The sequence below is a fragment of the Mycetomoellerius zeteki genome, unplaced genomic scaffold (assembly GCF_001594055.1).
Source record: "Mycetomoellerius zeteki isolate Tzet28-1 unplaced genomic scaffold, Tzet1.0 scaffold105, whole genome shotgun sequence".
Lineage (NCBI taxonomy): Eukaryota > Metazoa > Arthropoda > Insecta > Hymenoptera > Formicidae > Mycetomoellerius > Mycetomoellerius zeteki.
The window spans coordinates 1,983,411-1,997,147 of record NW_017255965.1 but is presented as its reverse complement, the minus strand read 5'-3'; the positions used below and the strand labels follow the sequence as shown (position 1 = coordinate 1,997,147).

Here is a 13,737-nt window from a genome sequence, read left to right as displayed (position 1 = left end):
AAGTTATTCTTAGATACTTGCAATTTCCTACGCTCCTCTACATATAATATACATATATTCTGTTAGCATAATGTTAATAAATAAAAGTACAAATGTTATGTGAAAAATACAGCAACTGATCATCATGCAATATCGCCTAAGTATAAGTCTAAAAATATCGAAAGAGGATCTTTCTATCGTATATTGCACTCACCAACGTGATGAGCAGACTGTTAAATATGGCGTTCGCAATGGCAGCTGCCAATTGATGAAAGAACTCCAGACTCATAACAAGCTCGTACAGCGGCGATTCGTTGCATTGTGACGGGAGTTGCAGCTTCAGTGTGAACGCGCGAACAGGCGTCTCGATTCCATAATCGGTATCGTAATTGTCGGTATGGGATGCGAGCACCTCAATACCGAAGCACATTACCGCTACCGAATGAAGCCCGATGATAACATTGGAAAAGCGTCGCGACAGATTTGCCTTATTCATCATGATGTGTATTTCGTTGCTGGTGGCTTCCCTCCAGTCTGCAGCCATCGCAGCTAGGACGTCATGAAATATACTGCGGCAGTTTATTCTATCCAGGTGTATAGATAAACAGTTAACAGTAAGTAGGAACACAATAAGATGGAAAAGAATTCTGGAAAAAGTGTTCTGGAAAGGAAACAAATCTGATCTTCCAATGTACATTTGATAATAAATGAAGTAATATATATAAAATATGACGAAAAATGTAATTTGGTAAATTTAGCTTCACCTATATATTATTACAGTTAGAGGATGATGTTTATATTCTCTAAATTAACTAATAAAGACTGTATTCAAGTCTGGATTAAATACATCTTCTTTCCTATATATTTCAAATCAATTAGAAATTTTATTAAAAAATAGATACAGGAAGACATAATTTTTTCTCTACTTAAGAGAGAAAAGATAGTGCTATGAGAATCATGACTTTGTAAAAATGATCTGAATAAACTTGATTTCCATTTTTTATTGCATTTTTAACTGCATGGAAAATATTTTCTTACCGGCTATTGAACCATAAAATAATCAGTTTCAGGGACATCACGCTGTACTCTATGGTGACACTTAAACTATCCATCAAGTACGACATATTGTCGGTTCTTAAGTGAATAATAATCCACCAATATTGGAAAGTCTGTACTATACCGATAGTTAATATCCAAAAACACCGAAACAACAAGGCGCAAGGCGTATTAGGCCAAAACCCAATACCTTGAAGACCGATTTGCACCGAAAGAGTAACAGTGTTTGTAATCATATTATCGCGTTGTGACATCTTACAATTTTATAACAAAATATAATAATATCGGTATTTCAATATATATTCACTGTTACGTAAGATTTGGCCAGAAATACGACATCTGAAATGCGATATTTGAAATGTAACTTAGAATACTTGTCGAAATTGTTAACGTCGTAAAGTCACGATCACAATGCCAATAATAGTATGATTTAAAACGACTCTAGAGCGGCAAGTTGATCACGCACGGCTCACTGACTAAACGTAACCATAGCAAGGTAATCACCGATCAATTGCAATCAACTGAAAACAAAGTTATAATAGTTTACATGAAACAAAGGGGATTAAAATTGCAACTTTTCAGCTACAATTACGATGCAAATCGCAATATATAATGGTTAGTCTTACTCCTTCGTACAAAATGTCGCCTATGGAACAAATTAATTGCTTGAAAAATGCAAGAGACAGCGTTTTTACTTACATCCACGGGAGTGTGCGCAGTTCTAGAATAATAGCTCTTTCAAGAAAAGTATTAAATGTACTAAAAGACACGAAATGAATATCGAGACAAAGATAAGCAAAAATATAACGGGCAGTATATTGTACAATCGCATTTCTGTGCAGGCGAAAAATTATTTTCTTAATAATGTTATTAAATATTATTAAATGGAACAAAATATATTAGAGTGCAAAAAATTCATATCCGATTTTTTGAAATCATTTAACTGTCTGGAACACAAAATTATTATATCTTTACTTAATCGACCAAATAATTTCCATCATTTTCTATAATGTTCTAATATCAGAAAATACTCGATTTGTCATCAAAAAACTTCAAAGTAAGTATTTTATAGGTAATTCTTCTCATTCAAAGTGTTTTGCAATAATCCATTCAAGTGATAATCTGATGGATATCAAGAAAATTCACAATTTCACCAAATCATTAGCGTCAACCTTCTAAGAGTATGAAATTAGATTATTTTTTAGGTATGATAGGATTAATTAAAATAGCATGATAAAAGTATATATTTTGTATCCACGATGTGTATTATTAAATTATTATAATTAATTTATAAAAAAAAATACTTTGGCTTTGTCACAACGTGTATATAAAGTCCAAGGTATATACATTTTCCTCAATATAATACATTGCGTAAAAAAATATGTACGATAGAGGCTTTCAAACTCTGAAAAATTAAATAATACGCAATGAATTAATTTACTGTACAGATTAATCGATAAAATAAAATATTATCATTATTATCATTGCAAACAATCATGAAATAAATAATAAAATATAAATTATATTTATATATCTTCAATAGTAATTGCATACAATATAAAATAAGTTAGATACTCAAAATTGCTTCTACTTCTGATATACTGTATTAATATTTTGATATACTAATTAACGTATCCTTAAACCATTATTATATTGTCATATTTAAAAGTAATATTTAACTCTTTTTATATTATATACATATTTATATATGTACATTTAGATGAAGACGAATATCTAATTTTAACTTGAAAATAATGCGTTTAAGATACATCGAAGACATAGAAGATATTAAACATGAAATACAAAATATTTCTTAGCATTTCTCACAATAAAAACAATATAATATTAATACCAAATATACATTGCAATATATAGTTATAAAAGTAATTATTTGAACAGTGAGCCATTATATCGATGATTTCTCCAACTGTTGTCCAAGTTTTACAAATTGTGAATTCACGCACACACATTACAACACCGTTACTTATATTTTTTGGACAAGTAATTGTAAATTATACCACTGTTGTAATAAGTGCTAGAATTACAATTTTTAATTTATCCGAAAGAACAATCAATCATCGATATAATGATGTACTACCTGAATAATTGTTTAATTTCTTGAATGTTGATGTCTATATATTGCAATATACACACATTAATTTATGTTATTAACTTATTAGCTATAAAAAGTCCACAATTTCAATGAAATCTTACGTTCATAAATCCTTCCCACGATAAATTCACAAACTTCCCGCAGTAATTGTCAGACTTTGCGCTCTCATTATAACAAATAGTGGAATGCGGCGATCCAGAGACTTGAGAGTATACCAAACAAATTCATATACGGCATCGTCGATCGTTTTGCTCTAAAATGCGAATGAGAGATACATATGGAGAAATGTGATTTCATCCTCGATACGTATATTATGCTTCATCAAACAAGCAAACTTTTTGTATAAGTCCGATTTTTTATTGACAATCTAGTAATTTTTTAAACAATTTTACACGGAAAAAGAAAAAACTGTCTAATGATTTCGGATACTCATATTATTACTCATTGTCAGATATTCACCGGCGAAACAGAAGATGAGTGCCTCCAAAGGGATATAGTAATGTAAAAGAACAAGATCTTCACTAATATCCTAACACTTTCATCTGTGCCCTACGACTGCAAATCAAGAAAACGATCAGGAAAAGAGTTCGCTATAAGGCAGAGATCTCAGACACGCGAGAAGCAAACAGTCATCTCCCACCATCGTACAGCTCGTGAGAGCTCTGTGTGTGAAGATAAAAAAGTTCGAAAATATCCGGTCAGTCTTACAGCATTTCAACAGATGAATAAATAACTCGAAATCATGCCAATACATTCACATTGAAACTTTTTACTTGTTCTCTGCTGGATAGTGGAGATTCGTGTTTATCGTGTGGTTTGAGCGAGCATGTGAATTTGAAACCCATATACTGCCATTTTGAAACCACAAGGTACTCGAAATAAAGATGTGAGTAACATATATGTATAAATAACTATATCTAGAAATAAAACAGTCAGAAAATATAAAATATTATCATTTCTTTCCGATTAGGTATATAAAAGTCCACGTCCAACTTGTATCAGTGCAGGTGTATGCATTGCATAGTGTGCATACCTGAATATCTGAGTAATAAGGTGAGTATTTGGAATCATTAGTCAGTTTTTTCTTTTTCTGTGTAAAATTATTGAAAAAATTACTAGATTAGTTTTACCAACATTACTTGTTGGTAAAAAGATCGGATCTATACAAAGAAATTGCTTGTCTGATAATGAAGCATCGTACATATACGTATCGAGGACGTCATCATAAGATTGTATTTCTCCATATATACCTCTCATTCGCATTTTAGAGCAGAACGAACGTATATGAATCTATTTGATATATTCTCAAGCCTCGGGATCGCTGCATTCTATTTATTATAATGAGATCGCAAAGATGTCCGACAATTATGTATACACCTCTATACAGGGTGTCTGGTAAAAACCGTAACAACGTTTAGGAGTATAGATTCCTGAGATTATTTTGAGATGAAAATCCTAGTACCAAAATATCGAGGCTATAATAATTTTTTAATTAGAAACATTTAAAGTTAGCGGATCATGTCGCCTAAAATTCGCGCGTTCAGGTAGCGTTCATGATTGACATTTTGCGTTCTACCATACTACACGTATGTTACACACGCGAATTTTAGATGGTATAATTTGTTAAATTATACCATTTAATGCTTAAAATTCATAAAGTATTTACAGCCTCAACATTTTAGTATTAAAGTTTTTGTCTCAAAATCATTTCAGAAATCTACCATTAAACATTGTGTTACGATATTTATGGGAATATATACCTTATATATTCGCGCATCACAATTTTTATATAGTAATAATTAGTACATTGGAAAATTTTCAAATACATACGACACTTAAAAAATTCAAACAAAGGTTCAATTACAAATCTCTATTACTAACTGTTACTATGAGGAATCCGATGCCACATATGATTAAATTAATTCGAGAAAAATTGCATCAGTACAGTGTGAGAAGAAGATTCTCAGTCAATATTCTTCGAGAAAGCAATAATCTTATGATGTTTATTGGTTAAAGATCTCATTATGGTAGATAAATTATATTTATTTTTCTTGGCAAACCTTTTCCATTTCCTGTTGCATAAGATCTATTTGCCCACCCATGTGCATCATCTATATTTAATTTAATTTAACTTATTGCATATAGACCTAAATGACAAATGGGGATAAAAAACAAAATACATTAAACTAGGAAAGCGCATATAATTAAGCAATTGAAGAGGCACCAGCAGAACTGCTGCTACAATGTCCACCATTAATATAATCGTCGAGAAAAGGATTACAATATGCAATAAGCGACTGCATGAATATAAGAAAAAAAAATAGTAGTAATAATAATATTAATAATAATAAAATGTATATATAGTAAAAAAAAATAGACAGTAAGGCAGAGGTTGATTCTTCTGGATAGAGGAAGCTAAGAAGCAGCACTTGAGTCTGTGTGTACAAACAACCATAAAAGCGGTCCACAGACAAGAAAAAACGAGACATGGCTGAGCGAAAGGAGAACAGTGAGGAAAAAGATTTGAGGGAAGCAATAAGATGAAGAACGTGACGGCGACATAGGAACAGATGGAGCGAAAAGCGAAACGGTGAAGAGGAAAAGATAGAGAAGTGGCAAAAGTATCGGAGAAGTGCAGTTCAGAGTTGAGATGTAAAAGATTGCGGAGGTAAGAAGGGATGTTAGAACGAATCAGACGGAATACGAGACATATATATATGTATATATCACAGATGGAGAATGAAGTCGGAAACACAATGAAAAGCACAGGTAATAGGAACAGGGAATAAGAGATTTCAACCTATCAGAAAGCGTTCATTCTAGTATACATGATTTCTGATAAGTTTGAAGAAATTTGTTATTTCCTGTTCCTATTGCCTGTGCTTTTCATTGTGTTTCCGATTTAAAGCGTTGACAAATATCTAACCAATCAGAATTGATGAAGGAAGGAAATAAATGGTTGTATTTTTTTTTTCCCCCAGATATTGTATGAATAAACGAAGACAAGAATTTTGAATGCGTTGAATATGCGATAGCGATTTTTTGAAAGGGACCTTGACTTTGGCTTCCAATCTTTCTTTGAACACAAAAGACGTATAAATCCGCCTGGGCAACCTCCATGTGATACACCTTAAGTAATGCTAATGCCAGCGGTACTGTATAAGTTTGAAGCATCATAACTCAAAAAGTATTTAATGAAAAAATATTTTCTTATAGCGTTTTGGAAAGTTCTCGGCACCAGCTATTAGATTCTGGAATCAAAAGTAAGATGTTCCATTAAAAGAAATCGATATGACCTTGACCTGACCTTGGCGACGCCACTCAAGGTCAAACTGATAATATCAGTAAATAGATCTTTTTAAACCCTACAACTTTTGTCTGAAACCCGCTTTGACCAACTCGCTAATGGTGCTTATTCGTCCTATCGTATCTTTGCATAACTTCAGCATGTTCATTTTTGCAATACAATAATCGAGATATTAATTTTTGTAATTGTACTAATGAAAGCACGTCGAGAGAAACGACGAGGCGTGTGAACAGCGATGTCAAGTGCCGAGCAATGCAATGATGCGCTTTCCCCTTGCCTTTCCAATACGCTGCCAGCAGCCAATACTTGATAAACTGGGCGCTGAGCTATACCTCGAGCGGCCGGAGCGTTTCTCTCGGCGTGCTCTCATTAGTACAATTACAAAAATTAATATCTCGATTATTATTGCGAATATCCCTAAACCATATGGGACTTTTATGTTCATCTCGATCTCATCTATTTTCCTGTGAATGATAGGAGAAGTCTCGCGGGACACCCTGTATAAGGTACATAATTCGAACTACAAGATACGCCTCCTGAGTCATTCAGTAGTCACATTATAAGCAGTAAACTCAGTAAACTTCAAGTTGTACATTGTCTTATTCTCAATATAGCTAGCAAAAAACAAGTTATTCGTGCGTGTTTATTATACGAATCCAAACATGATTCTAACGCATCAGAAGCCTGTCGAAAAATTTGAATATCATTTATAAAAAATGCAGTAAAGGAAAGAACTGCTTAAATTAGATTCCAAAACTTAGCTTCAGGTGATGAAGGCCTTAAGAATGCATTCCGATCTAGAAGACCACTTTCCTTGAATGATGAGGATTTGAGGACTGCAATCGAAATGAATTTAAAATTGATCTACAGAGAACTTGCTGGTGCATTTAATGCTAATGAAGAAACCATAGGTTAAGTTTCTTTAATTTTTCATATGCAAACAGCAAAAGCTTTTATGGACGCCTGATATTATACAGTCGCATAGACGTTTCTTTCCATATAAAAAATGATTTTATTTAAAAAAAATACATAGCAGGAAGAATTTATATTAATGTAACAAAATATTCATATTTGTACATTAAAACATAAAAGAAAATATCAAGGTTCAGATATATGTATATACGAGTAATGATCATGAAAATCTAATAAATACTTTATTATATACTGTGGAAGGTAAATTGCTACATTATGCCTACATTTAATTTGCATAACTATTATCGGTTCATCACAGAAATCGACAAGAACCGTTAAGAAGAACTAATATCTTTAGCAGCAAGTAATAGCCATCTAGCCGCTAGATGGCTCACCTTTGAATTTCAATACATCGCGTGCAATATTGACACGTACGAAGCAGAGGCCTTTAAAATCTAAAAAAATTATATCAAATAATAATAATATAATAATACAATAATATAACAACAATAATAATAATAATACAATAAAAAATACATAAAAATAAATTTATAAATTAATAAACTATTTAAATATATATAAATCAAATGTTTCTATAAAAATTGACAATTAGTTGAAAGACTGTCTTAAAATCACTTAATAATTGAAGTAGGGGAAAGTGGGGGAACTGTGCGTAGCGGGTAATTGCGCGCATCCTGGTTTGATACTTTCCTAATAAATGAAGACATCACTGTGGTGAAATTTTTACGCAGAAGGTCGTCCTCTTAAGATATAACTACAAAAGATACGACGTAAATACGTAAATACGTAAGACGTTGCTAACCAGAGAAATACAAAAAAGTGAAATCACATCTTTTCTTGTTATTTTAGCATTCAGAAAATAAGGTGGTAAGTTCGTATTTTTAATTTGTTTGTTTAAAGTTGCGTACGTTATTAAAGTATGTTATTATGTGCGTCTTTTGAGCTGATTTATTAAGTTTGATTAAGAAATGTTGAAGTAATCGTATTTCATATCGAGTCAGATCGCGACAGACAACTGTCCGCGTTTTGAAATGCGCGGACATACACAATTATCCGGCGCGCGAGCAATTTTTTCACTTTTCCGTCTTTTTCCTTTCTGCCAAATACAACCTTATTGAATGAAAATCTGTTCGATATGAAGATACGTAATGGTAGAAGAATGTTTATAGTTTCTATTTCCGTACTTATATCGCTTTGAACTTGGAAAATCATTCCAGGACAATAAATTTCCCTTAGGTGCGCACAATTCATCCACTTTCCTCTAAATCGCGATTGTTCGGAATAACATCAATGATCAGTTGATCCATCAAGACGAGGATTTTATTAACAAACAATTCAGCGTCTTACACTCGTGAATCCCTCTAGTGACAAGTCCATCATATTTCCAGCCGTAATGGTAAGTCTTCTTTGTGATCTCAATATTATAAGCAGGACGAGCTTGCTTTCCTTGGATGTAAAATCGTACCAAACCGATTTGTACGCTGCATCGCCGATCATTTTGCTCTGAAGAACAGTGTTGCAAAAAGTATTGTCAGTGAGATAAATAACTAAATCAACATAAAAGCTTCTTTTTATAAAAAAAAAAAACAACAATTCAGACATAGTTTGATATAGAAATCATATACATACTTCAATTACTATAAAAATGTATTATCGCCAAATAGTTACGGTATGTTATTATATCATTGACGTTAATTTAAGTAATTATTATTTAAATAATGTAAGTAATAAATTATTATTATGATTACTTAAATAATCATTATTTAATACGTAAAAGCAAGATGTTTTTTTAATGAAACTTTTATATGACTAATATACCTATATTATACAAATTCGTATAATTATTACGGGGGCATTGCAGCATATTTACATTGGAAAAAAGAAATATATTGATTTTTCTTTTCACATTAAAAAGAAAAGGAAAAAGAAGATTTAACTTCTCGTTTAAATTAATAAAGTTGTACATTCTCCATAAAAAAGACGCAATTGTCATTATTTAAAATCATCGCACGATATATAGCTGAAACGCGTAAACTGACGTCTCCACAAAGAGAATCAAGTAGAAAGATTTCGATTGTTCCGACCTTGGCAGTGAGATATTCTCCGCAAAAACAGAAAATAAACGCCTCCACTGCAGCAGCTATGTAAAACACTACAGCTTTCATTAATGCCGTGCCATCGATCGTATCCGAATCTTGCGTGTAGATCGACTGCAACATATTGAATTGCGATATAAATCACTATCGTTGTAAAATGAACATCGTTTCTTTATACTCCTTACTTTTGGCAAAGGATTACTTACCGTTATGACCGTAAATCCTATGCAGCAGGTTAACAATGTGCTCGACATGAATTGAATTAGCGCTATATAAGAAAAAATTTTTTCAATTTTGTCTGAAAACGTGATGATCTTTTGATGCTTGCTAATCACTTGTTTCATACGGAGAGCTAGCTGTTGATTGTTCATTTCGGGAGATATATTTTTTAATAAATCACATAAAATCTCTATCTGACCGCTCGTATGAAGAATCTGAAAACGTATTTCAATATTTTTATAAAACCGTGATAAGAATAAATAGAATAAGATTCCACACTATCTAACATAATAGTTGCTAACTACGTGATACACGAAATAAATTGATGTATATTACACAAGACAAGCGTAACATGCAAGATACATTTAATTTAAAATTATAAAGCAAAAAAAATCTTAACGGATGCTCTATTTTAATTTGTTTTAAATAAATATTTCTGCAGTCTTTGTGAATAATTATTTAAAATAGGGAAGTCAGCTCTGATGACCTTAACCTTGACGTATGTTGTCAAGGTCATGATCCTGAGTGACCTCCAACAGATTTTAATTGTCGCTCGTCATTCGTTAAAAAGTTATTAACAGTCAAAGTTAGTAATTATTTCCCTGCTTTACATAAAAAGTCAGATAACTCTAGATAGATAGAGAGAGAGAGAGAGAGAGGGGGGGGGGGGTATGGGGTAGACCGATTAAGGAAATACGACTTTCTACACGAAGCAAATTTCACTCCACCTTCCCCGATGCCAAGGGACGTTCGACTTTCCACGCGAAGCGAGTTCCACTCCATTTCCCCTCCTTCCAAGAGGCGTTTAACTTTTCACTCGAAACAAGATCTACCTGAAAAGTCGTACGCTTTTTGACAGGAGAGGAGGTGAAACTCGTTTCGCGTGAAAAGTCATTTTTTTAAATAAAGACATTTATAATTGATAAATAATCATTAGTTTTATTTAACTTTTTTCTTAGATATTTGCAGTTTCTCTACTTTCCTCTATATGTATATAGTCTGTTAACACAATGTTAATAGATAAAAAAGTACAATGTTATATGAAAAAAACAATACTTGACATCATGCAATATCGCTCAAATGTAAATCTAAAAATATCGAAAAGAATTTTTCTATCGTATATTGCACTCACTAATGTGATGAGTAGACTGTTAAGTATGCCGTTCGTAGTGGAAGATGCCAATTGATGAAAAAACTCCAGACCTATAACGAGCTCGTACAGCGGTGACTCGTTGCATTGCGACGGAAGTTGTAGCTTCAGTGTGAACGCGCGGACAGGTGTCTCGATTTCATCAGCATCGTAATCATTGGTATAAGATGCAAGCACCTCAATGCCGAAGCAAAAAAACGATGCCGCATGGAGCGTGACGATAACATTGGAAATTCGCCGCGATAGATTTGCCTTGCTCATCATGATGTGCATTTCGCTGCTAGTGGCTTCCCTCCAGTCTGTAGCCATCGCAGCTAGGACGTCGTAAAATATACTGCGGCAATTTATTTTATCCAGATATATGGATAAACAATTAACATTGAGTGAGATCACAATAAAATGAAAAAGGATGGGTTTTGAAAAGGAAACAAGTCTAATCTTCCAATATACGTTTGACGATAAATGAAGTAATATATAAAATGCAACGAAAAATGTAGTGGTAAACTTAGTTTCATCTATATATTACATAAATATTATTGCAGTTAGATGGTGATGTTTGTGTTATCTAAATTAACTGATAAAGGTAGTCGTATTTAAGTCTGGATTAAATGTATCATCTTTCCCATATATTTCAAATCAATTGGAAATTTTATTGAAAATACATATATTTTTTTATCTTTTTATCCACCAATTTTAAACAATTTTATATTTTAAATTATGTATATACTTATCACTTTGTATTGAGAATGACCCGATCAGGCTCGAAACGCCGTTTGTGTATTATTGTTTTATTTCTTAATTATATTATATCTTCAATTTAAATATTGTTTCTTATGGTTCGTAGTCCTTAGCAACACTTTTATTATTAATTTATGTTAATTGAACCATATTATACGATGTATTTTTATTGAAAAATAAATAGAAGAAGATAATTTTTTCTCTTTATTTAAGAGAGAAAAGCTGTGAGGATCATGACTTTTAAAAGCTATCTGAATAAACTTTATTTCCATTTTTAACTATGTGAAAAATATTTTCTTACGGACTATTGAACCATAAAATAATCAGTTTCAGGGACATCACGCTGTACTCTATGGTGACACTTAAACCATCCATCAAGTGTGACATATCATCGGTTCTAAAATGAATAATGATCCACCAATATTGGAGAGTCTGCACTATGCCGATGGCCAATATCCAAAGACATCGAAACAACAGGGCACACGGCGTATTAGGCCAAAACCCAATTCCTCGAAGACCGATTTGCACCGCGAAAGCAACAGTGCTTGTAGTCGTCATGCTACCGTGTTGTGATATCTTACAATTTTATATCAAAATATAGTAATACTGATATATATATATATTCCAATTTATATTTACTGTTACATATTATTCGACATCTGCAATATCTGAAATGTAACTTAAGATATTTGTCGAAATTGTTAACGTCTTAAAGCCACAAATCACACTGCCAACAGTACGATTTTAAAACGACTCTATAGCGGCAACTTAAGGGTCTTGCTCACGCAAGGTTCATTGGCTAAACGTAACCGTAGCAAGATAATCACCGATCAATTGCAATCAACTGAAAATAAAAGTTACAGTAGTTTACATGAAACAAAAATTGCAGTAATTCAGCTATAATTACACTGCACGACCGCAATTTATAATGATTAATCTTAGTCTTTCGTAAAAACTGTGGCTGATGAGACAAATTGGTTGCTTAAAAAATGCAAGAGACAGCGTTTTTTCTTACATGCATGGGAGTGTGCGCAATTTCTAGAATAATAGTTATTTAAAGTTGCCGCTAGAAGTTTATCTCAGTGTATGTCGGTAACAAGTACGTTAGCTAGAAAACAGCGGCGCTGATAATGGGAACGCTAGTGCGCGTCCTCTCGTCGAGTCATCCTCCTCGCGCTCGCTACTCGTTGTTATTATTATTATTATGCTTCCATCTTATTTTGGTGTGATTTCTCTTCTTTTTTTGCTATTAAGTCGAGTCTAAAGGTGTTCGGTCTTCCGATTACTCTTTCATACACGTACACGTACAACACAACAAAAATGGAGCGAGATCTCACAATCTGGGCCTCACAAACTCTATCGGTCAATTGCAATTGACACCATCGCTAAGCATAGCACAAAGGATCCGAGTATTGTGCCTCACGGCTAGCATTAAATGAGCGCTAAAGTCAAAAGGCCTTCGTGCCACCTCGGATCAGCGAACTCAAGACTAGGCGATCCTCCCCTCTAGAAACTCATCGAGGGTCGCATATCACGATAAATGTTCTCCGAGGAACTTGTGTCCTTTTTACAGGCATGCGTGACGCATCGGAACTTTACGTTCTGATCTCAAGGACTGGACGCAAGTAACCGTATTTCTGACAACATTCAACATCCTACCGCGTTCCAGATAATATATCAGATAATGACGGGGCTTCCTAACAGTCGTCTTCTATCACTGGATGGCTACGTATCGGCTTAATATCGCCTCGATCAATTTACTTTCAAGTTAACTTCGTTTAGATTACTTTCTCACTTAAGTTCGTGTAATCTAAGAATAATTAACAATTATTTCCTTTATATTTAATTTTCTATGTTTGTAACTTCTTTAAAGGCAAAGGATTTTCTAACAAGGGAACCTCTCGAGGTGATAAATTCTGATTTTAATGAAATCTTGTGAACTTGTAGTTTACATAAAGAGATGAATTTAGAAAATATCAGTTGCTGCCCAAAAACGGTTTGAAGGGGTGAAATCACCCTTTACGTGTACAGCGGTTTTCAGCTTTTTCCGTTATATCTTGAAAACTACTTGAGATATAAAAAAATGTTTTATACAAAAGTTTTACAACAAAATTAGCTGTATTCAATAGCGTTTTTAGAATAATTA

At 33.0% G+C, this 13,737-nt stretch overlaps 1 protein-coding gene across 1 annotated transcript in view; it reads right to left on the bottom strand.

Annotated features, from left to right (window-relative positions):
• LOC108721806 (uncharacterized) overlaps positions 1-13,737 on the bottom strand; it is a 29,381-nt gene that overhangs the window by 2,401 nt on the left and 13,243 nt on the right. Inside the window, 7 exon segments of the mRNA XM_018446573.1 lie at positions 194-548; positions 1,018-1,289; positions 8,736-8,891; positions 9,473-9,598; positions 9,691-9,918; positions 10,836-11,187; positions 11,893-12,150. Coding sequence (XP_018302075.1) covers positions 194-548; positions 1,018-1,289; positions 8,736-8,891; positions 9,473-9,598; positions 9,691-9,918; positions 10,836-11,187; positions 11,893-12,150 — 1,747 coding nt within the window.